The following is a 26,868-nucleotide window of genomic DNA, read 5'->3' on the forward strand; positions in this document are numbered from 1 at the left end:
ATAGTCTTTGAACGTAAACATGCTACAGAAAGGCTTCTGTCCAAGTCTCTGTTCTTTAAGATATATCAGCAAGGTTGTAAATAGGAGCACAGATGTATTAATTCTAATTCTAATGCCTTTGGTTTTTTCCTCAATAAATTATCTAGGGTCCAATGGGTCCTCGTGGTCCAGCTGGTCCACCTGGCAAGAATGGAGATGATGTGAGTGACTATATCATTCTTTGCTTGGGGGGGAAACCACCCATTTCTTTCTCTAATTATCCACAGATAGAATGTGCACCTTCCAAGCAAATCTGACAAACATAAAGGCTTCTCTGAATCTACAAGTTTGAGGGAACTGATTCATGGTGTATCAGTCCTGTCTTGTCTTCTGAAAAAATGCAGGTCTAGCAGTAGAAAACGAGCAAAAATGAGTTGGAGGGTCTAAACTTTCTCTCACTCTCTTTGGTCCTCCTATTATGCATTGCAGTGAATGGCAGATCTCCAATTTTACTACATCCTTGATCTTGCCATTTCTTTTATATTAACCCCCCCCCAAAAAAAATACACTATTAAACCATCCAAAGGGCCATCTAATATGCTAATTCCTCAATTGGTATTTGTGGAGTCCAAGTAACTTAACAAGCTAGAACTTCTTAATTAGTGCACATATTTTTTTCTTTCAACTTTCTGTTTGCATTGTCAAGATCAGAGATCTCAGACTTCAAGCCATAACTTTTTATTGGCTTCTGCAAATCTTAAAGATCTCTTTTGCAGATGAGAGAATTAAGGTCCTTTTCAAAAAAAACCCACAACTCTCTGATTTCTTAATTATCACTGTTTTAGCACTAGCTTAGTTTTTTCCCCCTGCTTTCTTTCTCCAAGGGTGAAGCTGGAAAACCTGGCCGTCCTGGTGAGCGTGGTCCTCCTGGCCCACAGGTAAGATGTCTTGTCCGTAGATGTAGGCGGGAATGATGGGTTAGTTATCCAGAAATTGTTTTGTCCTGATGAATCATATATTGTCCAACTGCTCAAACACAAATCTTTTTTTGATCATAAAAAGGATAAAACTAAGCTTTAATAATGAAATGGGTTGTGAAAAAAAATGGAATCTCACATGTATGTATCAGGACAATTGAAAGACTGGGTTTGGGAAGATAAGTTCAAGTATTGAAATCTCCACTTTGCTAGCAAAGTTTGATTTCTAAATAAGAAAAAAAATCCCTTTTTTCAGTTCATTGTCATAGATAAGTGTAATTGTAGCAGGCTAGTCTTGAAATAGAGACCTGACTATGGCCACATGATGAAAAGTGAATCGTCATAATTCTTTCCTTTCTTTATTCTCAAAAATGTCTTGCTTGTTTCTTTCAGGGTGCCCGTGGCCTTCCTGGAACTGCTGGCCTCCCAGGCATGAAGGGACACAGAGTAAGCATGCTTCAATCCTTCAACATCCGGCATAGTTCACAAATTCTACAATTCAAAGTCTGACAAAGCTAAATTACAACTTAGATTGTGTATGCATGTCTTCTGAAGATTTTTAGGAATTGCACTTTTCAAAATGTTTATAGTGTTTGTAGTCATTGCCAGAAAGCGTTTATTCCATCATTCCTGGCATTCATCATGGCCACAAATATAGACCCCATAGTCAAGTGAATTTAGGTATATACTGTATAAGTAGACAAGTAGACAAGTCCATTAAACAGATTCTTTAAAAAAGTACCTAGCTAGTTTCTAAAAATTGGACATTGTATATCTTTCTGGTTCCTAAGAATTCATCCATCCTGGGACTCACATTACCCAAAGTCATTTAGCATTTAGTTCCTATAACTCATTTAAATGATGTTTCTAATATAATATAGATAGTTCTTGACTTATGACCACAATTGAACCCAAAATAGTTGTTGCTAAGGGAAACATTTGCTAAGTGAATTTTACTCAATTTTATGACCTTTCTTGCCATAGTCATTAAGTGAATCACTGCAGTTTTTAAGTTACTAACACGGTTGTTAAGTGAATCTGGCTTCCCCATTAACTTTGCTTGTAAGAAGGTTGCAAACGGTGATCATATAACACATGGACATTGCAACCATCATAAATATGAGTCAGTTGCCAAGCAACTGAATTTTGATGACATGACCATGGGGATGCTACATTGGTCATAAGTGTAAAAAGGTCATAAGTCACTTTTTTCAGTGCCATTCTAACTTTGAACATTTTGTTTTGTTTTCTAATCTCTCTGTTCTTCATCCTTCTTATTATCTATTAATAATAAATACACACTATCCCCATCATATTTAGGGATTCAGTGGTCTTGATGGTGCTAAAGGTGATGCTGGTCCTGCAGGCCCTAAGGTAGGTGTTCATTTTAAGTACATGCCTTTATTTGATACAAAATTCCACCTCCATCCATTTTAACAGCTGGTATTGATATTTCTTCTTTTCTTCCCTTCTAGGGTGAACCTGGCAGCCCTGGTGAAAATGGTGCCCCCGGACAAGTAGTGAGTATATATTTTCACCATTCTTTGATCCATTTCTCTAAGAAATATAGTCTATATACCAATAGAGTAATTTACATGAACAAATCTGCCATGGAGAAAGAGAAATCTAATTGTATCGTGGTACTTTGATACAATGCATATCGTGCAAATTGCTTGTCTGGGGCAAAATCTATAAGAAATATCAAGACTGTCTGTTGAAACCCCAGAAAACTGATGACCCATTGTAGTAGGAAGGTGATCTTTACAGAGATGTACAGTAATTGTTACTTAAGCAAAAGGTTCTGAAACATTTTTTAAGTCCAGCTTAGTGGGATAAAATTCAGAAGTGACTCAGGCACTTCCTAATTTACTGGGGTTTAAGAAGGAGGAGAGAGATAGCATAATCAAACTTGCAAGATTCAAGGTACATGCCATCTCAGTGTAAGTAGTTTTAGCCTTCATGTGGAGTTGATTTCCCGGTCTGGCCTACCTAGTGGCACTGACACCCAAACAGAGAAGACAATAGTGGAATAGAAAGTATTATGAGAATTATGCAGCTACCATATTTAAAGATGTCCAGTGTAACATTTTTGTAAACTCTGGCCAAAGGGTGCCCAATAAAATCAGATAATCTATTTCCACAGTATTATTAACAGAAGACAAACCTGAAACACCATGCAGAAGTCATTTCTAAATTCAACCTTAACTGAGCCTTGTTTATAAAGGAAAACACTTGATAATAAGAATACAAGGGACTGTCAAGTAGGAAGAATGCTAAATTTTTAACAGAACTCCATATTAGTAGTACTTAAATAAGGCAAATTTTAATGGACTCTATGATGCCATTCCATTTGCTTTTAAATATATTTATAAGCAGATCCATACCACATAGTGAGAAAAAAGGATCACATCGTATATCTGGGAAAAGAGAGGTCTTAAAAATTAATGTTAAATCCTAGACGTAGGACAGTATAATTCCAATAGCTCTCTAAAACCCCTATGGCTTCCCAATAAAAGAGTGAACTTCTAAAACTGACTTAAGACATGACACTTTTAGAAGAATACAGTAGATTGATGTTTCTCTTAGTAATTTTAAGATGAATGGACTTCAAGTCCCAGAATTCACCAGCTAGCCGTGTTGGCTGAGGAGCTGGAGTCTATGCATCTTAAAGTTGCTAAGATTGAGAAACTTGATCTTTTGGGAAGAATATGATAAATGCTAGATATAATTAAAATTAATGGAAAGGATAAAGGTATAAGAATGAGATCTAGATGAAAGTAACTACTTTTAACTAATCTTTTTTTCCCCTTGTTTCTTCTAATTAGGGCCCACGTGGTCTTCCCGGTGAGAGAGGACGTCCAGGTCCTGCTGGTCCAGCTGTAAGTGCATTCCTCTGAACTTTTAAATTGCTACGTATTCATGGTATTTTATGGGCTCAATTCAAGTATCCTCTTTCAGACCTTATGTGATTTTGCAGGTAATTCAAATGCCCTTTCCCCTCTTTTGCATTACAGGGTGCTCGTGGTAATGATGGTGCTGCTGGAGCTGCCGGTCCCACAGTAAGTATCTCTCTCATTTGCCTCTCTCTTAGGAAGTCTTCATATTGCATGATCTTCTAAGTTTTCTGACCTGAATGAGGATATTCTTTTTTTCTTTTCTAGAGAGTTTGCCTTGACTCTGTTTTTTCTTTTCCTTATTTCAAAGGCCAGAATTAATGCAGATCTAGCAGTATTAAAGAACTATTTATTAGGGACAGTATGAAAATGCTCTATAATCAACTCTTAATTTCTTCCTTTTTTTAACAGGGTCCCACTGGTCCAGCTGGTCCTCCCGGATTCCCTGGTCCCGCTGGTCCTAAGGTAAAGATGATTATTATTGTTTTTGTTATTACTGAATTTATTTTCTGCCCATCTCCTGGTTCAGGGTGACTGAATGGTTTTGAAAGATGACTGACTAGCTTGCCATTGCAATGTATTTGTGTTATGAAAGTACTAAAACCATTCAATTTGGCTGCCAAATTTTTAGTTTTTCTCTTTTTTTAAGAAAGACAATAAATAAAGATTGGGAGAGATGTCTCTCAGATTTCTTTATCAATGAAGGCATCAACCTCTACCATACCTTACTGTTTCTTAGCAACTGGGCCTCAAAGCATTCCTTGGAGGAAAAATATATGGACAGAAATGATATGCCTGGCTTGAAAAAGTTCCTGCTTTAAGCTCCCTCCGTTCTAGTTTGCTAAAATGCTGAGAAACCTCAAGAGTTCCTTGTTTAGGAATCGGGGGGGGATAAATGTAAGTCCAGGTTTAGATGCAGAAAAGGGATTGCTGGCTTAAGCAAAGAGGCCAAATGTGAGAAGCTGGCATTATTATGTCTTATTTCAGTATTTTCCATAAGAAGGAAAGAACTGCATAATCAAGCTTTAAATATTAGTTGAATAATGTAAAATAAAAGCATCTGAAAAGTAGCAACAACGTTCAACAATGTAAGAATAAATTTTAAATTTTATATAGAGGCCTCCATTACGTAGAACAGGCCTTGAGAGTCTGAAATGTGTGTGTCAAGAGTAAGGCCTGATAGGATGGGATTGGGAGGACATGAATTCTGATTAACTAGGATAGTGTTATAATACAACAGAGTAGGAGATGAAATTGTCTTGGAAAGACTAATCATGATGCGGTGGGGTTGACTAGGGAGAAAGATGTGCATCAACTCAGGGAGGCCTGCATACTTATAAATCTCCACTTTCTTCTTGCACAGGGTGAAACTGGCCCTCAAGGTGCTCGCGGTGGTGAAGGCCCACAAGGTGCTCGTGGTGAGCCTGGCCCAGCTGGTCCTGCTGGCGCTGCTGGCCCTGCTGTAAGAATTTCCTCTTATTTCCCATGCTTCTGATTTGTTAAAAAATGTTTCACTTCTTAATTTTAATAGAACTCTTGAATGCATGAATTCACTTATTTCTCGGGCAGGGCTTCAGTGTTCTCAAGATTAATGGTGAAAGTTATGACATGGTGTGCCAGCCTAGGAGACAGAAGACGTGACTTATACATTCAATGAACTAATATAATAATAATTTGTATTTCCCCCCCCCCCTCTGATTTAGGGAAATCCTGGTACTGATGGCCAACCTGGTGCCAAAGGTTCACCTGTAAGTATCTTCTAATCCCAAGAACTCTCTTCATTTTTGTTATTGTCTTCATTTTGCCACTGCTCTAAACCTCTCTGGTTTCCTCTTCTAGGGCGCTCCTGGTATTTCTGGTGCTCCTGGTTTCCCCGGTGCTCGTGGAGCAGCTGGACCTCAGGGTCCCTCTGGTGCTCCTGGTCCCAAGGGTAATAGTGTAAGTGCCACCCAATTGCTCTTCACCTTTAGTCTTATCAACTGTCAATTGGTGTCACCTGAATATTTTGAATTATATATTGGCTAGTAATGAGAATTAGAGGGCACCAGGTGGGACCATGTGGATTTCAGATGCCTCTGTTTTTAAGACTATTGTACAGATTAACATCTAGATCCCCCAGGTAGCTATTCTGTGATAAGTGGGTGGTAGAGCAGCATAATAATGTAAATCCCAACTTCTTTGGCCACTAAAAGAGATAGAGAATCCATTCTACCATATCATTACTCAATCAGGATATATATCTTTTTAATGTTCTGTTAGCAAAGCCTCTTTGTCATGGGCTTTATATTACAATACTTAAATTCATGTAACCAGTTATCCAGAAATGAACTTTGATGAAGATAGAAGAGAATATTTTTCTGGATGGAACACCAGCTTTCTTGATTTGGCACCAGATCCCACCGCCCTTTCAGCAAACATTGGCTTTTGACATTTTAAAATGTGCAATACTTCAGAATAAACGGATTTGTTGACCAGATGGGATAGTTATAAAAACATGCAATACGATGGTATGGAAATGTGAGCTTTGAAGATAACCATTCCAAAAGTATTGACCAAAGTTTTATTGCTCACAAATCCCACAACTTTCTTGTACTCATATGATACTTATATTAGCTGAAGCATGCTGGAAATTATCTTAACAGATCTCTTTCCCCTAGTTCTATTCCCCACTACCAATTTTTTATGAACATTTTTCAGCAGTTTTCCCTGTTTTGTATAATAATACAAATTAATAAATACTTAATATTGCCTTTTTCTGTTGCAAGATATAGAATAAGACAAATCTACTGTTGAATTTTTGCACTGTGAGATATATTCAGTATCTCATGTATGTTTTTGTCTTTTCTTAATAACTTTAGGGTGAACCTGGTGCTCCTGGAAACAAAGGAGATGCTGGAGCTAAAGGTGAAGCTGTAAGTATTGCACCTAAATGCATTTGTAATTTTATTTCTCTTGATTTTATTTCACCTCTCCCACAAACTTACCTCTATCCTTCACTTTATCTTCTAGGGCCCCGTTGGTGTCCAAGGCCCCCCTGGTCCACCTGGTGAAGAAGGCAAGAGAGGATCCCGTGGTGAGCCAGGACCTGCTGGATTGCCTGGACCTGCTGGTGAACGTGTATGTAACAATGTTTGTTGTTTGTTAAAACTTTGGATACCGAGATCCATTTAGACCAACGTGCAGAAGGACACGTCTGCCTTACAGGTTCATAATATTTAGTTAGTTTGGTTGAGAATTGCTAAGCTCAGTGCTTTTTTTGTAAAAGAAAAAGGTGCCGGAACTCACACATGTCATACAACCCGCCTTGCCTATCCTTCAAGGTTCCATCCAAAAAAGGTGCCGGAACTCCATTCTGAGTGTTCTATGAGAAAAAAAGCCCTGGCTAAGCTAAATTACAGGTGAAATGAAGCAGGCCAGTGTGAAGATTTAGCTAATTTTAATAAGTCAGAGGAATGTTCTGCTGAGGAAAAGCCATCTATAAAACAATGTGTGTCGCAACATTTCAAAGGAAACTAAATTAAAATAGGGCATTACTATTTCCTCTGGTAATATCTTAGGAGAGATTAAGCTTTCTGTTCTACATGACAGTGGCTTTTTATAGCCTGTCCTTTATTTGCAAGACATATGTGTTAATTTAAGGCAAGAGGCAAAATGACAAATGGGTACTTTTGACTCTTAAGCAGGGAACTGAATTATAATTCTGGAGAAAAGGATTTTATCCTGAAACTGAATTTGGCATTTAGTGATAATTCTGCCTTTCAGCTTTTCATTCTTTCTAGTAGAATGCTGGTTATTAGAGCTGTAGCGATTGTCCTTATCTAGTCACAGAAAAATAAAATAAATGACTTTATATTGGCATTTTTAGAAGACAGATCTCCTTGTAGGTTATTTGGCAGCAATAATGTTTTCCTTAATCAATAAGCAATAATAATTATCTTAATCCTGTGTCACAGGGTGCTCCTGGAAGCCGTGGTTTCCCTGGTTCTGATGGCATTGCTGGTCCCAAGGTAGGTCCAGACTTATATTTTTATTTATTTACCATCCATCCATCCATCCATCCATCCATCCATCCATCCATCCATCCATCTATCTATGTCTGTCTGTCTGTCTGTCTGTCTGTCTGTCTGTCTATCTATCTATCTTTCTATCTATATCTATCTTCTATCATCTATCTATCTTAATGGTTGTGTATTTTTTTATGTCTAGAGCTGATTATCAAAATACAACCTTTTATTATTTTTGTCCTGCCCTTCCAAGATGTATAGGCTAGCAAAAGAGAAGCCACATCTAAAACAATAATAATTTATTTAGAAGTACCAATGTATAAGTATCCACATTTGTGGCTGCTCCACCTTACTCCCATTACTGAAGCAATGTGCTCAAGATCATGTTCAGTGAGTTTGTGACATACAGAAACTCAGATATCATGGTTCTTATTGCCTAGGAAACGGGAAAAATGAAAGTCTTCCTTGCCACATCCTTTTTATAGCCTTTCAATTTTGTCTGAAGGAGTTGAATAGTATTGTGAGGATTTATAAGAGCTAAGAAGGATGGGTAGTTTCCCCCCCAAAAAAAAATTACAGGGCCACCCATCTCACAAAAAAGTCTCTCTGGGTGGCATGGAAGAAGATGGTAAAATGTTAATATATGAAAGGCAATTATTATTTTAAAATGTTTAGAATAAAAAGCACAAGGCTAAGAGAAAACAGCAGATGTTAAAAACAAAGGAATCACTTTACTATCTCACCTATCCCCTCAGCCCCCCAAATCTGATGGCATAATCAGATTTTGAGGCAATTCAGTAGGGATGGGGCCAACTTCACTTAACTAAAAATAGGAAAGTTTATTCCTATGAATGGTATTAGAGTCTGTTTTGCAAATCTCCATGGTCCTTGTTCTTAGTAGGACTGCTAGCACCTGTTATCACACCTAGTTCTTGTCTAATAGTCCTGGGCACTCTGCTATCTTTCCTGGGCCCCAGAGAATATTGCAAATAAGATTCCTACTCTTCCATACATTTTGTTTCAATGAAATCTCCAGGGACTTTCTTGTGCTTTTTTCTAATAATCAGATCCTGCCTGGAAGAGAGTTTCAAACTCTCTTTTCATTTCTTTCATGCTTTCTCCTCCCTGTCCATATTGCTTTCTTCTGTCTCAAGTTCACATTAGAATTCCCTAAGTACATGTCAGGTGATGGATTTCAAACATATGCGTGTTTGTTTGCCAAAACTACAGGCTGTATTACACTTCTTGCTCGGAGCTTTGGACTTTGGGCATAGTCTTGAGATATGCTTTGTGTCAGAATCTGTTTTCACAAATGTGTACAATATCTGCAGCTGAAGCCATCCATTGCCACACCAAGTATATCCTCCTTAGACACACTGTTCATAGTCTTAATGTCACACAGAGGCCCCTCAAACTGGGGAGAAATGAAAAGCTAGGATTTACCTTCTCTTAGTAGCTTTTCTTGATGCCTTTCCTTCTTCTAGGGCCCTCCTGGTGAACGTGGTGCTCCCGGCCCTGCTGGACCTAAAGGATCTCCTGGTGAAGCTGGACGTTCTGGTGAGCCTGGTCTTCCTGGAGCCAAGGTAAGCAAATAGCAAGCTTTTGTCAGAAGAGGGGAGCAGATGGGAAATATTCACATACTGCCCATTGGCTCCTGGACCGTGGGGAATGGGACGCATTCTACCACCCCTGTCCACCCCTGTGCAGCATTTAGGCCCCACAGTAACAAAGCACATTGATATATAACCTAGTTTTCTCTTTACTATATTAAACACTCTCATAAACAGTACTCCATGATTTTACCATATGCAAAATAATCCACTTCCCCCAACTAAGAGAATTAGTAGAAAGGTTATTTTTTTACTCATTCACTCATATTTCAATTCACTCATGGGATAATGAAGCAGAGAAATAAATAGGACTAGGTTAAAAGGAATTAAGTTCCTTGCAGCAGTTTTATTGCTCTTTCTTAGTTATGTTTCTGAGAATAGGTGAATTGGAACAAATACTTTCACTCTTCAAAATGGAGGCAATGCTAATCGTTTTGGATTGGTGTTTGATATAATCATTACTAGACTGGCCATTTATCATTATGATATGAATGTATTTCCCAGGTGTGATTTTGTTGGCTGGGGAAAAGAAAAAGAAAATCAAAGCTATAAAATAATCAGCAATGAAACAGCAGTGAAAGGACACTGTGAATAACACTAAAAAAATATCCTTTTTCACAATCCTATTTTTTCCAGGAGAGATAAACTTTAATGTAAAAAAGATTATAGAGTCAAATATACCAGCTGCAATTTGAATTTAGGACTTAGAAATCATATTCAGTTGCTATACCAATGGTTTACATTAAGCTCTTAAATTCTGTTATGGTGAATGAACTGATTCCTAGCTGTCACTTCAGGACAAAATTGTCACTGTAACTTCTTTCTTTTGAATGTTGTCCCCATTTCACTGGGAAATGTTTTAGGATATTATTAGCACTATCATCATGCCCTCTTAGGATACCCTTATCCTAATCAAGTTCATGTATTAATCCATTCCAACTAACATAAAACCTTAAAACAACAATTAGTATTAAAAAAATACTAAGATAAACCAATGATGCTTTCCCATTTGGTTTTTTTTTAAAAAAGGACTCTTCATCATTGATCAAAACATTGCTGATTTGGATGACCATGGATTAAATTTATTGATCATTCAAATGCCTGCACAGCTGAATTTGGTTGAAAGGAAGCAAGAGACAAACATGGTCAAAACACAATTGAACACAAAAGCTGCAGATGAATTCCTTAAAGTACAGGACATATTTCTTCCACAGAAGAAATGCCCAGTCAGGGAGTCTTAAAAAATGCAGCCTATATGTTTGTCTGTTTTAAAACAGAAAACAGGGATTTTAAAGTGCTTAACGGGTACTTTTATTGCCTTAAAGTATATGGTGTTTTGTCCAACTTGTGCGATTTAAGAGTTTTAGCTCACTATCTTTATATCTGTACCATAAAAATTAGACTGTGCAGTGTCATAGATTGCAGAGGCAAAGATAGGAGAGTTATTGTTTCCCCATCTGTCAGGCCCAAAGCTCTAAAATGACATGTGACAATTCTTCCAAGATGACTTCTGTATTGTTATCTGCTCCTATAGACAAAATCTTATCAAAATGAAAATTCTACTGTTTGCATCTACAATATACTTTGTGAACTATTAGAAAGGACTGTTTTCACCCTCTCCCATGTGATATGTGGGCTGAGTTAACTCTTATTCCTCTGGAATGTAGCCCCTCTCCCGTAGGGATCCATCTCCTCATTACCTCCCATCACACCATCTTTCCCAATTCACACATTTTCTTCCTTTTTTTTTCTTTTCTAGGGTCTGACTGGTAGTCCTGGCAGTCCTGGCTCTGATGGCAAAACTGGACCTGCTGTAAGTGTTGAGAGAGCTTACTGGGATTGGCTCCTACATTTTGAAAAAAAAGAAAAACATCTTTTTAAAAAAAAACAAAAAAACCCCCAAAATGGGCTTATTGTTTCCTTTCCCTTGTAGGGACCTGCTGGTCAAGATGGTCGCCCTGGACCTGCAGGTCCACCTGGTGCAAGAGGTCAAGCTGGTGTGATGGGATTCCCTGGACCTAAAGGCTCTGCTGTAAGTAGCACTTCCTGAATGACATGTTCTATGGGTAAGATACAAGGATGACGTCTACTTCTCTCCCTCAAATGACCACCCTACGTGAAAAAGCTATGACCTCAGAACGGCAGCTTTTAATTCTTTAAGGAGCAACCTTCTAAAAAGATTACCTGCAGGGCTACCTTTGAAATAGGGGCAGCAGGTGGCTATGTAATAGCTCTGTTTAAGTGCTCTTCTGACTTCTGACATCCTGGTTCATGTCACTGAGAATATTTTCCAGATGGTTACCGTAAGAGTCAATTTCATTTCAGAATTGATTTCACGAATAATCCACATCTATATGCTATATTGACACTATTGAGCCAGTTTACCATTATTGATTACATGCCATCAGGTCATTATCAGTTGTTAGTGACCCCACATAGATAGATTTTCTCCAAGATCTTCCTGTCATTATTGGAATCTGCTATTTAATCAATTTTCTGAGATGCCTTCATGTTTTTTTTATGATTACAACTTTATATTCAGTAGCCAACTACCTGAAGTATAAATGTATTTGTTGAGAGAAGAAGCATTAACTGCACTTGAATACACTTGAAAGATTATTTCAAGATGTATTGGCTTTGGTTGGTTGTGAAAATCACTCCAGACCGTGAATTGGAGAGAGGAAGTTGTTAATAAAACAGGGTTGTTGTTTTTCTAAATGAAAACAGAATACTAGAGATATTGAGATTTTCTAAATAATAAAATATGCTGCTTGAGTCAACCCTTTTAGGTAATCCAGACAAGAAATACACCCAGAATTATTAGTTTTATCTTTACTATAAGGTTACACTAATGGAATTTTTCAAGTTTTCCCCTCAACTGCTAAGCTTGTAAGCCGCCCTGAGTCTTCGGAGAAGGGCGGGATATAAATGGAATTAAAAATTTTAAAAAAATTTAAATTTAAAAACTTGATAGTCCAAGAAACTACAGAAGGTCCTGTCTGATATTTTTGCCATATCCCATTCCTTCTGTAAACAGAGTTGCCTCTTATCTGGCAATTTTATAGGCTGTGACTGTTTTCTTGTATCCCAAGGTCATTCCTATGCACTATGATTGTTTGTGTGAAAGACATCCAGCTGCCTTTCAAATATATATAAGCCCATGCTTATGTAATACAAATTGGACCTGGGCATCCTAGATCTGCCATAGCATGGAGAAATACTAAAGAATGAAATGAAAGACATTGATTCTCTCCCTGAAATAACTCCCATTCTCCATCTATTTTTTCCCCATCCTCTTCTAGGGTGAACCTGGCAAACCTGGTGAGAGAGGTGCTCCTGGACCCGCTGGGGCTGTTGTAAGTATTTTGTTCCTCACCCTCTATTATTCACTTCAGTGATTTGAATGGACATATGTACAAGGATTTGTTTACATAATTGCTATCAATAAATAGCTGCCCAGAGTTCCTTTATATAACTGGACAGATATACACATCTTTTAAATAGATAAATTTATATAATAAATATATACATACATACATACATACATATGCACATATATAGATATATATATACATACATAAATGTTGCCTTTGTTTGGGATCATTAGAGCAAGCTATCATTAGAGCAAGCTACTTTTCCCCTATCTCAATGAACTAGAGTTCACATTTATGTGCTAAGCTTTCTGTAGTCATTTTTACGGGTTTTTCGATCTACAGAATGGAGAGAGAGGCAAGGAATGGAGGCGTATAGTCAAGTACATGAAAAAGCAGATAACAGGTGGCCAAGAGAACATGCAGAGTATTCTCCCTTCATACATTTGCTCACAACAATGATGCAGGGCAGGTTAGACTTATGAGAGGGACTGTCTCAAAATCATTTAATAAGTTCTGTGACTGAAGGTGGGCTAAACCCTGGGACACCCCATGCCATTCCGTCACCTTGTTTACTATATCCACAATGAGATGGTTTTGCATGCAGTGCAAAATGCAGGTATATTTTTACAAAGATAAAATTATCTGATCGTGTGGCAGGATCTAGAAAAGGCATTTGGTGGGAAGGTTTTTCAATCAACAGATTTCTTATGCAAGATTTATTCTAAAAACATGGTGCTCTGCTTGTTTCAATGCTTACTCCTCCTTGGTTTCACCCAGGGCGCTCCTGGAAAAGATGGTGATGCTGGTGCTCAAGGTCCCCCAGGCCCAGCTGTAAGTATGAACTTGATTTTTCCTTCTACAGTATTATGAATGTTTATCCCTTTTTGAATTTTATCAAGACTTGAATTTTCCTGTCTTTTCATTATAGGGTCCTGCTGGTGAAAGAGGTGAACAAGGCCCATCTGGTGCTCCTGGCTTCCAGGTGAGCAGGATTACTTTAAAAAACAAATGTGTATATTCTCTTTCTAAAAAAAAATCAAATTTGGAATGATAGGCACCAGTTAAATATTTAATAAAATTGCCTTTTATTTTATTTGAATGCTCCAATGTTCATTTATTTGCTCATTTTATGACAACAAGAATCTACAGATTTTCAAGCTGCCAAGTTGGAAAACACTGCTGTAAAATATAAGCATGTAAAATTCATGAAGTGCTAGTGAAGTGAACCTGTTGTACTTAGTCTGTTTAATAAGCTGTATTTGATTGTCGGGCTTATCTAGTCCTATCAAAGCTAATATTTTCTTCACTTTTGACTTCTGGTTTTAGGGTCTTCCTGGTCCCAGTGGTGCCCCTGGTGAATCTGGAAAGCCTGGTGAACAAGTATGTAATGTGTTCCTTTGTACAGAAGTGTAAAGAAGGAATTGTGGGGTCTGTACATATTTGAAAGCAGGGAAAAACTAAATTAGGCCCTTGAGTTGCAGATTTCCATTTGGGAAAGGCTAGTTTGGCATCTGAACTCAGCACAAATATTCTCTAGAATAACCTTACTTTGCACACATTAATAATATCTACCATTTTTCCCATTGGGACTTTCTGTGCATTTTTTTTTCAAATGGATGCATGCACCATCCAAGAATTGAAAAGCATCTACTGACATATGGATAAACAGGCCCATATTTTTCAGCTTTAGAATTCCCAATTCATACATTCTTTTAGTAGTTGTAGAGAATTTTATTAGGTGGAGATTTACCTTCTCATCAGGGCATTATTATGACCAGTTTAGGATTTCATATTCTTTTGTTGAAACAGTTATTTGATTGGACAAGCCCCTTTAAGAAAAAAACCACCTTCATCTGATTCTTGCTAAGCATGCAAGACTTTCAGTAGCTTTCCAAGGTTTGGAACAGACTATTCTGGAAGATGGTGGAGTATTTTTCATTCAGTGAGGGACATTGATAACAGATTGTCACTTTTCAGGGGTAATGGATAATTATGTACTAGCAATGTTGTGAATAGGGACGCGGTGGCTCAGTGGGTTAGGATGCTGAGCTTGTCGATCAGATGGTCGGCAGTTTGGCGGGTTGAATCCCGGGTGCCGCGTAACAGAGTGAGCATCTGTTACTTGTCCCAGCTTCTGCCAACCTAGCAGTTCGAAAGCACATTAAAAATGCAAGTAGAAAAATAGAGACCACTACAGTGGGAAGGTAACAGCGTTCCGTGTGCCTTTGGCGTCTAGTCATGCCAGCCACATGGCCACGGAGTTGTCCTCGGACAAACGCTGGCTCTTCGGCTTTGAAACGGAGATGAGCACCAGCCCCTAGAGTCAGAAACGACTAGCACGCATATGTGGGGGAACCTTTACCTTTACCTTTTTAATGTTGTAAATAGTGGGTTCCTACATTACTGTAATCTGGGACTAAAATCTTTGAAATTGCTTTTTTAAGAGAATGTAAATCTATTATAAGACAATGAGTGTATTCTATTTCTATATGGCATATCATAATTTCAAATGCAGATTAATACATGCACATATACCTTTTTTCTGGAGAGTTCAGTAGTGTTGAGACTTGAAATTAATAAAGTTTCCGGAGAATTTCATTTTTGCCTAGTGCATCACCAGTATGGCAGCAAAATAAACAGGATTCCATTATTTTTTCTATTTTTCTGGAGAAGAAATTAGCAGCTTAGGAAAGCCATTTTTAGAATTCATCCAGAGAAATATTTATATTTCAAGTAAAACATTTTGAAATAAATAATCTCTTGTTTATGGAAGAAGATAATGGATATTTCTTTCTTTCATAACATATCTTTATATTAGAGTTCTTATTTCCACTAGAAAAAAAACCCTACCTTCTCATATCTACTCTTCTATTTAAAGTTATCTAGAATTTCATAATTGAAAGAAACAAAAAAACCTCTCTAATCCTGCCTCCAGACATGAGCGTGAATAACCCATTTCTTGCTGAACTGCATTCCACCTTCCACCCCATGTAAAATTAAGTACATTATCTGCCATGTATCCTCAACGGTTCTGCCTTTTAACAATATCTGCTTCTCCCTATTCTGACAGGGTCCCCATGGTGATGTTGGTGCTCCTGGTCCTTCTGGTGCAAGAGTAAGTATAAAGATTTTCTCTCTAGATTCTTATGTGTCTTTCTTTGTCCAACAACACTTCCATAAACAATTTGTAACCAACTCACTATTTCATTTAGGGCGAGAGAGGTTTCCCTGGTGAACGTGGTGCCCAAGGTCCTGCTGGTCCTCCTGGACCCCGTGGTGCCAATGGTGCTCCGGGTAATGACGGTGCTAAGGTAAAAGATTAATAATGATTAAGATGAAAAGAGTATTTTTAAAGATAAATGAACAGACCTCAGCCTTGGATATTCAGAATGATAGATCGTATATCCAAACCCACTAAACTGCCGCATTCCTAGGAACAATATCATTTTTTTTTCTTTTCCCCAATATATCTTGTGGGGATCAGAATATTGTCTTAGAAACATGTGTGAAAAATAGAATTCAGAAGAAAAAACAGATTATTATTATTATTTTAAAGAAATTCAGAATAGATAGGCACCTCTTTGTATGTGATTTCCAAACACTTGGTTCCATTCCTGATCAATGCCTTCCTTGTTGCCTTGACGATACAATTCTAGGGTGATGCTGGTGCTCCTGGAGCTCCTGGTGGTCAAGGTCCTCCTGGTCTTCAGGGTATGCCTGGTGAACGTGGTGCTGCTGGTCTGCCTGGTGCTAAAGGAGAAAGAGTAAGTACATGACTGTTGAAGATTGTTATCATCAAAATGGCAGTCATCATCTTGCTATGCCTAAAAAGATGGAGAACAAACAAAAACATTCTGCCTTTTTCAAAAACACCCACTTCTTTCCAAATATTATCTACTTTCCAGCTTCGTGGATGGCTTAAGTTCTTTCAAGATTGTACCTAGAAATAATTTTGACATAGATATTCACTACCTGCCATCTTGACATAGATATTCATTACCTGTCCATCAAACCAGTCTGATTTAAACTGTATAGTAAAATTTTGAATGAGAGTCTGGAATGATATTGAAATATCTGAATAATATTAGTTCTCTACATTATGAATTGGGATTCTTTTTATTGTAGACACAATATAACAATATCTATCATTGAATTTACAGTCTTCTGCATTGGTGTTCCTCATCTATCTATAAGTTATGGTCCTTCTCTAATGATACCGTACAAATAAACTGCTGGGATAATCAAAAAGGCAAAGAAGAATTAATTTTATATTATCTTCCATTAACTGGCTTTCAGATATTTTCCTGAATACTGGCCAAGCCAAATTAAAAGGTTGATTGACCATTGTTGTCTTCCAGTTTGGCCTGAGGCCTTGTAGTAAGAAGTAAAATTTCAGAGGGCAAGCCAGGATCATCATTTTTATATTTAGCTTTCAAGATATATTAGACAAAATTCCTAACATCAAGGCTGATGTGAAATGTTCATATTTCAAGATTTCAAATGTGAAAGATAACACAGCAGCAGCAGCAGGATCCTCTTATATATAAAATATATTGAAATATATATTGAGAAAGATGTTGAGAAAGAGTGCAGAGAACAGCAACAAAGATGATGAGGGGACTGGAAGCTAAAACATGTGAAGAACAGTTATGGGAATTGGGTATGTCTAGTTTAATGAAGAGAAGAACTAGGGGTGACATGATAGCAGTGTTCCAATATCTCAGGGGTTGCCACAAAGAACAGGGAGTCAAGCTATTCTCCAAAGCATCTGAAGGTCAAGAAGCAATGGATGGAAACTAATAAAGGAAAGAACTAACTTAGAACTAAGGAGAAATTTCCTGACAATTAGAATATTTAATCAGTGGAATGACTTGCCTCCGGAAGTTGAGCCTCCATTAGTGGAGGTTTTAAGGAGTGATTGGACAACCATTTGAAACCATCTGAAATGGTATGGGGTATTCTTCTTGAGCAGGATTGGACTACAAGACTCCAAGGTCCCTTCCAACTCTGTTAGTCTGTTATCGTTTCCTTGTGCCGTTCTGATCTTTTCAGTATTGATAATCTTATTTTGTCTTTCCTTTTTCCTAGGGTGACCCAGGTCCCAAAGGCACTGATGGTTCCCCTGGCAAAGATGGACCTAGAGGATTGACTGGACCCATTGGCCCACCTGGACCATCTGGTGCTCCTGGTGAAAAGGCAAATATTTCACCAATTTGTTCTCCCAAAATTCCTATGATTTATGGCCATTGGAAATTATGCCACGTGTTTTACTTAATATTTTATATTCCCTGGCATTTACACAGATCTGTGCCTGAATTAGGAACTAGCTGCCATTCTCAAGTCAAACTTGGATTGTCATTCTTTTACAAAGCATCAGGGAAAGCAAAATGGCATAAATGAAAAGATAAGCCAACATGCAAATATCTATCTAGGACAAACTGCCTCAAAGACTTTTTGTGGGAAGTTGTGGATTTTAAGAAAATCCTCTGCTTAATTTTATTGTTTTTTACAATGCTAGAAACTAAATCAGTAGGATGCTCAATGGTTTCATTTATTTCAAGCAATGCGATTCAATGTGCATTTTCTATTTTAATACACAGACTAGAATTCAGTTATTCTTTGGATATTACACTTCTCCATATTTTATGATGCAGTTCCTGGCTTATAAAACATATTTTTTATGAAAATGCATTAAAATAATGAATATTTTACAATTAAATGAATTAATTATTAATGCATTATATTAATGATGAAAATGCCATTTAATATAGATTTTAAAACAGCATAATTAATATGCAAATAGTTTGAAGTATACTTATAAATGAACATAGACTAGAAACTGGCTAACCCACCCACCCAAAAGATATGGTCAGTTTTCCCACATCCCTTCTCTCTCTCTTGATACCTGTTAACCACTGTTGTGTTCTTTCAGCTTAATAGTCACAAATAACAAGTCCGTATTTTTTATTAGAACTTAGTGAAAATCTGGTTAGAAATGAAGGCATTTTGTCCATTTTTTTAACTTTCATGTGATTGGGAAAGGAAGCATTGGTGACTTTTATCCAACCAGTGGATAGTACTTAATGTAAGGCTGACTTATCAAAAAGAAATTGTTCTTATAGTACATTATTAATGCATAGGACACTATTACTCGGTCTGGTGCTTAACCTCGTCTCTTTTTCATTTTGCTCAGGGTGAAGGTGGTCCCTCTGGTCCTGCTGGTCCCACTGGTGCACGTGGTGCTCCTGTAAGTAATTTACCATTCTAGGTTGTTTTTTTTATTTTGCCTTGAGAAATTTAGTCTATACATTTGTATACAGAGCCGTATAGCTCTTATCCATTCTCTTTCTTGCTAATTTGGCAATTCTTTCATTCATCATGACATTTTCTGTCTTATTCTTGCCCTTCCCAGGGAGACCGTGGTGAGCCTGGTCCTGCTGGCCCTGCTGGATTTGCTGGCCCCCCTGTAAGTATGATGGAAAAATCTCTTCTACTTCTCAGAAACCCTATTAAAATGCTTGCATCGTCTTACAGCTACAATGAGATGAAGGTGGCTTACTGGCTTTCTTCACACAATATGCTTATCCTTAGAATTGTAGCAGATGCATTTATGTGTTTGACTTGATTGGGCGTTTTCTGTAGTTTAGCTTATTATGTGAATCCAGCCCATTAGACAAATGTGTGATCTGGTATTAACCAAGACTCTGGATTAATTTAGTAATCAATTTACTGTGTTCTATTGTTGTAGGAGCATAGCAAGTGAACCAAAAAACATCCATAGATTACCAGCAAATGACCTTTGGTAGGAAAAGAAAGTTGAACAAATCAATTCCAGAGTTAGGATCATAGTCAATTTGTCCTTACCCATAACCTAATTACAGTGATTAGATAGATATACATGAATACAAATAATTTTTCCAATAAATGTTTGATATTCTGAACCATTTTGGGACTCACACAGACCAATAGAGGTCCAGAGAGCAAGTCACTGTATCCCGCTGAATTTATGTTAAGAATATTTTTCAGAAGCAAATTATCTGGACTATAATAGAGAGTTGTCATAGAACCAGTTCAGATGAGATCCCAAGAACATTAGACAAGTTATTTTTGTTGCAAGTTGTGCATCTGAAATTTTTTGTTCTACCAACTCTGTGAAGTTGATTGGAAAGACAGATTATTAAAGCCTCCAAGCATTCAGTGAGCTAGTTACTGAAAGTTAAAGGTTTAACAAGCAATTCTGTTTATAACAACAAAAATATAATGTCAGACGTCCTTGCCACACCCCTGGCTCCAACAAGAAACAAGATGTTGAGTTCACAGGTGGTCGGTTTATTCACAGAAACAGCAAACAAAGTTAGCGCTGGGAGCAATCGCCTCCCAGCGCCCTACATATACGCCTCCCGACTGGCCCCACCCCCCACCCACCTAACCAGCATCCGGCGTGCGCGCCGGTAAGAGCAGCCAGGCAAGGATGCGATGCAAGCTTCCGGCTCCCTGCTGCTTCTCCATGCCGATCAGCTGTTCGGCGGGACGGCCGCAGAGCCGACGGCTGTGCTCTGCAGGGTTCCCCTTCTAACATCCAGGTAACGGGGGAGGGAAAGGGCTGTCGCTGCAATTTCTGTTGCTGGCCTCATCCGCTGCATCCGGATGCCTCCAGCCGCTGGTCTTGTCCCCCTCTCCCTCCCATTAGTGTCAAGCCCAGAGAGGCTTGACATATATATCTGCAACCAAATTTCTTAAAACTTACCAAACCCTCATCCTTAGCCTTCTACATTACCTTTCCCTGGTTGATCATCCAGGGAAAATCCAAAAAACTGTGTAGAGTGGTACCTCATTGTTAATTGGTTCCGGGAGGCAGGATAAGTACCAAAAATGATAAGTACCAAACAATTTTCTCCATGAGGAATAATGTAGTAAGTCACAAGGCAGCTGACCTCAACAAGTTCTAGTTTGTTCACTGAGTACCAAATAAACGATGAATACTGGGATAAAACTTTCACATCAAAACGCATTAAGTAACAAATCTGATGAGTTTCAAAGCAGCTGAGTACCAAAGTACCAATGTGACAGGAAATTAGAAGTTTATTCAAGGATTGGTTTAGTTAGTTATATTTGAAAAATGCACAGAAAGGTAGAAATTAAATCTGATAGAATCCATACACATCCGTGTCTCTGTCCCCATCTCCCTGATCTTCACCATCTGTGTTGTTTGTACTCCAATAGGGTACTGATGGACAACCAGGTGCTAAAGGTGAGCCCGGTGATGCTGGTGCTAAAGGTGATGCTGGTCCTCCTGGTCCCTCTGGAGCTACTGGCCCTGCTGGCCCTGCTGTAAGTTCTCCTTCACTGCTCCCCACTCCCTTCCATGAAAATTTGCCCTTCTCTCAGCCTTTAGTTTCATGCTAACCTCTCCCTATTGATTCCAGGGTCCTGTTGGTGCTCCTGGCCCTAAAGGTGCTCGTGGAAATGCTGGTCCCCCTGTGAGTATGGTTCCCCCTCCTACATTATTAAATCAGATGCTACATTATAAAATTGTAGTTCGTTAAGAATTCAAAATATTGTTCCTACTTTCAAAGGATGCATAATTCGGTCTCCAACAAAGGAGAATATTTGTAGCTCAGGATTGAAATGAGGGGTCCTTGGCGCTCTCTGAGCTTGCTTGTTTTCTTGCGGATGTTTCATTAACCAAACTTGGTAACATCATTAGTGCTAGAATTCAACCTGCAAAATATGAGTTTATTTTTTTTTAAAAAATATCTGATTTCTATTCTTTATTTTCCTAAATTAATTTAGGAAATTAATAAAATTTTCAGCACTTACGAAGTGCTGAGATAACTTTAACAGCCTTTAATTTACGCTAAGTAGTTGAGCTCTTATTTGGCTAATATATTTGGGATTTCCAATTAGCAGTTCAGAAATGCATCAGAAATAAAAGCATCTCCATGTAAATAAGAAACAGTAGTATATCCAAGACAAGGTGTTAAAAGGTCTGAGAGAGCTTTTCATACTAGCTTTCACATTTTTGAATCAGAGCAAACCCCTTTAAACAATTGCAAAATTCACTAGAATCGTATACAGTGAACTTGTGTTAGGGTTCTTTTGTAGGAAAAGATAATTGAAAATGGAATATTTATTTTTATAGGGTGCTACTGGATTCCCTGGAGCTGCTGGAAGAGTTGGACCTCCTGGCCCATCTGTAAGTAACCATATAGTTTGCCATTTTTGGCAATAAATTGGGGGAGAAAATCCTCAAAACTTCAGGGTGAAATAATTCACAAGAAGAATTTTTGCCCCCTTTGGCAAACAAGCACCATAACATTAATTATAAAGAGGAAGTGTTACCAATGTGAAAAAGGCAGAAGAAATTCAGGTCTTAATATGCAGTCTGTTAAATGCAAATTAATTTTCCTTTCTCTCATTCTTGAGACCAAAAATCTATTAATTTAAATGAGTATTCAACCTAATGTTTGACTCTGAACTGGAAGCTTTAAAATATTCTACTTACAAATAGGCTTTGCACCCATTTTCTAATAAATTGTTGACTGGAAGAGGTCAATATACAAAAATTAAAACATCTGTAATGGGATGCAGCTTACTGTTTCAGTGTTATGGATATTTTGCAGATATTTCAGTTCAGAAATACAGAGTAAAATGAAGGAATGAACAGGAAAAGTATGTCAGGATATATAAAATAGCGATACAATGGGTATACCTTATTTCCCAAGGAATTCTGGGAGCTGTTGTTAGAGAAGACAGGTTAAAATTGCTAAGAGGAAAATATCAAACCCCTCACCATGCAATCCTCAAATTTCATTGAATCAATGCCTGTCAGATGAAAATCTGGATTTTTTTTCAACACACCTCTTGTTCAGAATGTGGTTAGTCAGTTACCTTGAATGGGCCCTAAGAAACATACAACTAAAATGATTAGCCAATGGAAGAGAAAATTTTGCTCATCCAGAGTGATGTGTCTGATTTGAAGCATAATTGCATCCTCATCTATAGAGCCCCTCATTTAATGAAGATTTATATATATAAAAAAATTGTTTTGCAACTCAGCCTTTTGGCTAGTTGTTGCAGTGACTGACAGGCCTGTTGCCTTTCTTTTTTTCCCAAAGGGCAACGTCGGTCTTCCCGGCCCACCTGGCCCTAGTGGAAAGGAAGGAAGCAAAGGACCCCGTGGTGAGACTGGACCTGCTGGGCGCCCTGGTGAAGCCGGACCTGCTGGCCCACCTGGACCCTCTGGTGAGAAGGGATCTCCTGGTTCTGATGGACCTCCTGTAAGTAAATCTTAAAATCACTTCTCTTAAATGAAGTATATGAGCTAAGTTGGATATCTTCTTGAGAAGTCTCCCTATTACATCTAGCAATAACTTTTTGAAAACAAATTTGTCTTAATAACTGATATTTAAAGGTATCTTTCCCTGGTGGCAGTGTTATAGTATACCTTTTCGTGCAACTATCACCCATGACCATTTCCATGACAATTGGTAATATCTGTAGAGTTCTGCATCTTTTTTCTGGGCAAAGGATGCTCCTTGTCATAAGAAACCATGTATTCACTGGATCAGGCTTCCCCAGTCTCAGCATCCTGGAGATGTCCCAGAAGTCTTAACATAACAGCCATCTTAACAACAGCCAGTTCTGGAAATCAAACTATGCACAATTGGGGACCCCCGAATTGGAAAAGCTATTCAAATTAGTTACATTTTAATTACCCTTTTTTAAAAAAATGTTTTCCTCTCTTTGCATAGTTATATTTACTAGTTTATTTGTTTGCTTATGTTGTTTTGAATAAAAAAAGCATGACACATAAAAATTTCAGTAGTAAAAGAGACTCTCTTCTGTAGGGAAGTTCACTTTTAGCCATCAAGAGGATGGGAACTCCTGTTTAGGAAGGATATAGGTTGGAACACGAGGAAAGAATGATATTGCTTGCAACGTTAAAAAGTATCAGGATATCCACTAGGTTTTCTCTTTCATGTAAACCCTCCAAGATTCTTGTATCCAGTCATAGAAGGGACAACAAGCTGCTTGCTGCTTAATTATTGAGGTCTAGTTCCATCACTTTCCCTAAATTAATGTCCAATGGTGATGTTAGCTAAAGACGAGAACATGTGCAGTCTATAAATCATTGACGAATCAAAGTGGGGAAATCTGGTAGAGCATACTACACATAAGGGGGGGGGAAACCCACTAAACCTATGTCTTTTTTTCTAAAATCTGCATTATTTTGTTTTATAGGGTACACCTGGTACTCCTGGCCCACAAGGTATTGCTGGACAACGTGGTGTAGTTGGTCTTCCTGGACAAAGAGGAGAAAGAGGATTCCCTGGACTTCCTGGTCCTAGTGTGAGTACTTCTCTTCAGTTCAGTCATCTGAAGTTTTCAGAAATGTAATATAGATCCATTTTTATTCTTTAGCTTTAAGAGATAAACTTTGATCTCCAGGAAAGAAGGAAAGTACTGGAAAAAAAATATATCTGAGATCTCCTAGGAGAGTTCACAAATATAAATGAGGGACAAAAGAAAAATTTAACTTGATTTTTCTTCAGACCAATAAATTTATAAATATGGGCAAAGTCAATGAAGGTTTCCTTTTGTTTAGATGTTGTTTCTTCAAAAATACTGTGCTAAATGTGTAGGTATGAAAAACACAATTGATATGCAGGGTATAGTTCCAAGGAGCAGTGATGAGGGTTCCAACTGAATTCTCAAAGAAAGAGTGTTTTTAATCCAGTTCCTGTTTTTAATCCAGTTCCTGTTTTAATCCAGTTCCTGTTTTTTTGCACATTCTTGTCATGCCCAATAGCAATGGGCTTGATTTGTTTGTTTCCCCATTTGCGATAGAATTAGTGTGCATTGCTGCAGAGATAAGTTTTGTTTTCTACTAATGGTAGATTTCCCTCCATTCAGAGGCTGTACTAAAAAGATTTGTAGCAGTATTACCTGAAGGAGCAATATAGTTTCGAAATTTCACACAGGGCAAAGCATCACTCAGTACTTTCACTAATCACAACTCTATACTTACTTGTTCAACCATGAAGCCCAATTTACAGTCTTTCCTTTTCCTCCAGCTACAAGTTGGACTTCTCAAGTTTCAAAACATTTTTTCTCATAAGAGGCCTGTTGCTGCTAACAAAACATAGCATGTTGTAAACTCACAGCCTGGCTAATTGTCCAGTCATGTATTTATCTCAGTCATGTTGCTAGCCCATCAAAATAGGTTTGATGGAAGTTCTGGGTTTTAAAGCCCTTGTTCCTTGTTGAGAGGCCAGTCTTTTCTGAGAAATATATACTTCACAAATTCCTGGAATTCCATTTTAAATAATAAGTTACAGTAACATAAAAGGACTCTTCAGCTGCAGAAAAAGCAGCTGGAATTAATTTTGGGAGATATTTGCTTGCAAAAATTCTGACTCAGTCAGAGATGATTTTTTTCCCCCCGTCATGAATGCAGCCTGATTTAGAATTTAGGTAAGGTGAGCAATCTTGCCTTGCATTAATCTAAAGCTCAAGCATCTTTCCCAGAGCTGGTTGTTCCAATAGGCAGTGAGATTTTTGCTTGATCAGTTTCGGCTTGCCATGAAAAAGCAGCAAATGCTTAACTATTTAATATACTAGGAGAGAAAAGAAATATCCACGATCAAGTCAGCTGGCTGACTATGCATTTTGATTTAAGTACTGGTAATTCCAAATCAGGCAGCAAAATGTTGTACCTTACTGTGTATCTTATGCCTTGAATTTTGAACAGATCCTTTTATTGGTACTTTCCCAGATACTGAGTAATCTAAATATTTGATTCTCCTTTCTGTCTTTGGAACAGCAGTTCTTGTGAGTCATAGCATTGCATTCTCTTTTGCTATCCATAGGGTGAGCCTGGCAAACAAGGTCCATCTGGTTCCCCTGGTGAACGTGGTCCTCCTGGCCCAGTTGGACCCCCTGGATTGGCTGGACCCCCTGGTGAAGCTGGACGTGAGGTGTGTGTTCGTTTTTCTAGAAGAGTTTGATGCTTCCAACTCTCCTCACCATTTTCATTCCTTTGTGGAAGTTTATTCTCATCAAACTTGCTACTATTAATTTTCAAAACTAGAAGTCTGTAGCTTCACCATCCCTTAGAGGTAGAACACATGTTCAGTGTCATACAGGATGTCCCCAGTTCAATTCTTAGACTCTCTAGTTAAAAGAGCAGTAAGAATTTCATGAATGATCTGTGTTTGAGACCTCAGAGAGCTTTAAAGTATTAGACAGGTGGAGGCTAAATGAACCAGTGGTTGGATTCAGAACAAGGGAGCTTCAGGAAAAGACAACGATTAGATATATGAAATGACAATGACTAGAAGATATATGAAAATCTTGAATGCAGTTTTTAGCATTCAAAACTCCTGTTTAAAAGACTTCTGCTGGAGACCTTGGAGGGATACTCTCACTAAACATCCTAAGTAATATCCCAAGGTTTGCCTCGGGATACAGCCATTTCATATAGTCATGCATTCAAATTAAATACTTCATCGGAGAGCCTGGAATTCTTTGTCAGGGCAGGATTCTAAATTCTCTCTTGTGCTCAAGTTCAAATCTGACTTTTCTTGATTGTGCCATCTTGTTTAATCTGTCTCCCTTTCTTTCTTGGTTCACAGGGTGCTCCCGGTGCTGAAGGTGCCCCTGGACGTGACGGTGCTGCTGGTCCCAAGGTGAGTTATTAGCATTTGCATGAATCACACACCAGGCGTCAAGAACCTACCAATGCTAAAAGATAATCATATTCAAATAACTCATATTCAAATCATATTTGAAATAAGGGCTGACTTCACACTGATTTTCTCCCTTTGCCTTTCCCAAATAGGGTGATCGTGGTGAGAGTGGCCCAGCTGGTGCTCCTGGTGCTCCTGGTGCCCCTGGTGCCCCTGGCCCTGTTGGCCCTGCTGGCAAGAACGGAGAGCGTGGCGAGAGTGTAAGTGACATTTTTTTCCATTCTTTTCTTATTGATAAAATGTCATTGATTCTTCTCTAAATGTCCAGTTAGACTCATA

General features: G+C 38.1%; 1 protein-coding gene across 2 annotated transcripts in view; it reads left to right on the forward strand.

Annotated features, from left to right (window-relative positions):
* COL1A1 (collagen type I alpha 1 chain) overlaps positions 1-26,868 on the forward strand; it is a 40,937-nt gene that overhangs the window by 7,239 nt on the left and 6,830 nt on the right. For both annotated transcript variants that reach the window (XM_081344013.1, XM_081344012.1), the window contains 35 exons: positions 147-200; positions 864-917; positions 1,350-1,403; positions 2,277-2,330; positions 2,432-2,476; positions 3,782-3,835; positions 3,971-4,015; positions 4,262-4,315; positions 5,214-5,312; positions 5,554-5,598; positions 5,690-5,788; positions 6,709-6,762; positions 6,860-6,967; positions 7,804-7,857; positions 9,339-9,437; positions 11,224-11,277; positions 11,398-11,496; positions 12,767-12,820; positions 13,616-13,669; positions 13,767-13,820; positions 14,165-14,218; positions 15,909-15,953; positions 16,051-16,149; positions 16,495-16,602; positions 17,927-18,034; positions 19,032-19,085; positions 19,251-19,304; positions 21,062-21,169; positions 21,265-21,318; positions 21,981-22,034; positions 22,957-23,118; positions 24,083-24,190; positions 25,711-25,818; positions 26,476-26,529; positions 26,682-26,789. In XM_081344013.1, the coding sequence (XP_081200139.1) occupies positions 147-200; positions 864-917; positions 1,350-1,403; positions 2,277-2,330; positions 2,432-2,476; positions 3,782-3,835; positions 3,971-4,015; positions 4,262-4,315; positions 5,214-5,312; positions 5,554-5,598; positions 5,690-5,788; positions 6,709-6,762; positions 6,860-6,967; positions 7,804-7,857; positions 9,339-9,437; positions 11,224-11,277; positions 11,398-11,496; positions 12,767-12,820; positions 13,616-13,669; positions 13,767-13,820; positions 14,165-14,218; positions 15,909-15,953; positions 16,051-16,149; positions 16,495-16,602; positions 17,927-18,034; positions 19,032-19,085; positions 19,251-19,304; positions 21,062-21,169; positions 21,265-21,318; positions 21,981-22,034; positions 22,957-23,118; positions 24,083-24,190; positions 25,711-25,818; positions 26,476-26,529; positions 26,682-26,789 (2,565 nt within the window). The remainder of the gene's footprint in view (positions 1-146; positions 201-863; positions 918-1,349; positions 1,404-2,276; positions 2,331-2,431; positions 2,477-3,781; positions 3,836-3,970; positions 4,016-4,261; positions 4,316-5,213; positions 5,313-5,553; positions 5,599-5,689; positions 5,789-6,708; positions 6,763-6,859; positions 6,968-7,803; positions 7,858-9,338; positions 9,438-11,223; positions 11,278-11,397; positions 11,497-12,766; positions 12,821-13,615; positions 13,670-13,766; positions 13,821-14,164; positions 14,219-15,908; positions 15,954-16,050; positions 16,150-16,494; positions 16,603-17,926; positions 18,035-19,031; positions 19,086-19,250; positions 19,305-21,061; positions 21,170-21,264; positions 21,319-21,980; positions 22,035-22,956; positions 23,119-24,082; positions 24,191-25,710; positions 25,819-26,475; positions 26,530-26,681; positions 26,790-26,868) is intronic.

Source organism: Vipera berus (assembly GCF_964194415.1).
Source record: "Vipera berus genome assembly, chromosome: Z".
In the NCBI taxonomy this organism is placed as follows: domain Eukaryota; kingdom Metazoa; phylum Chordata; class Lepidosauria; order Squamata; family Viperidae; genus Vipera; species Vipera berus.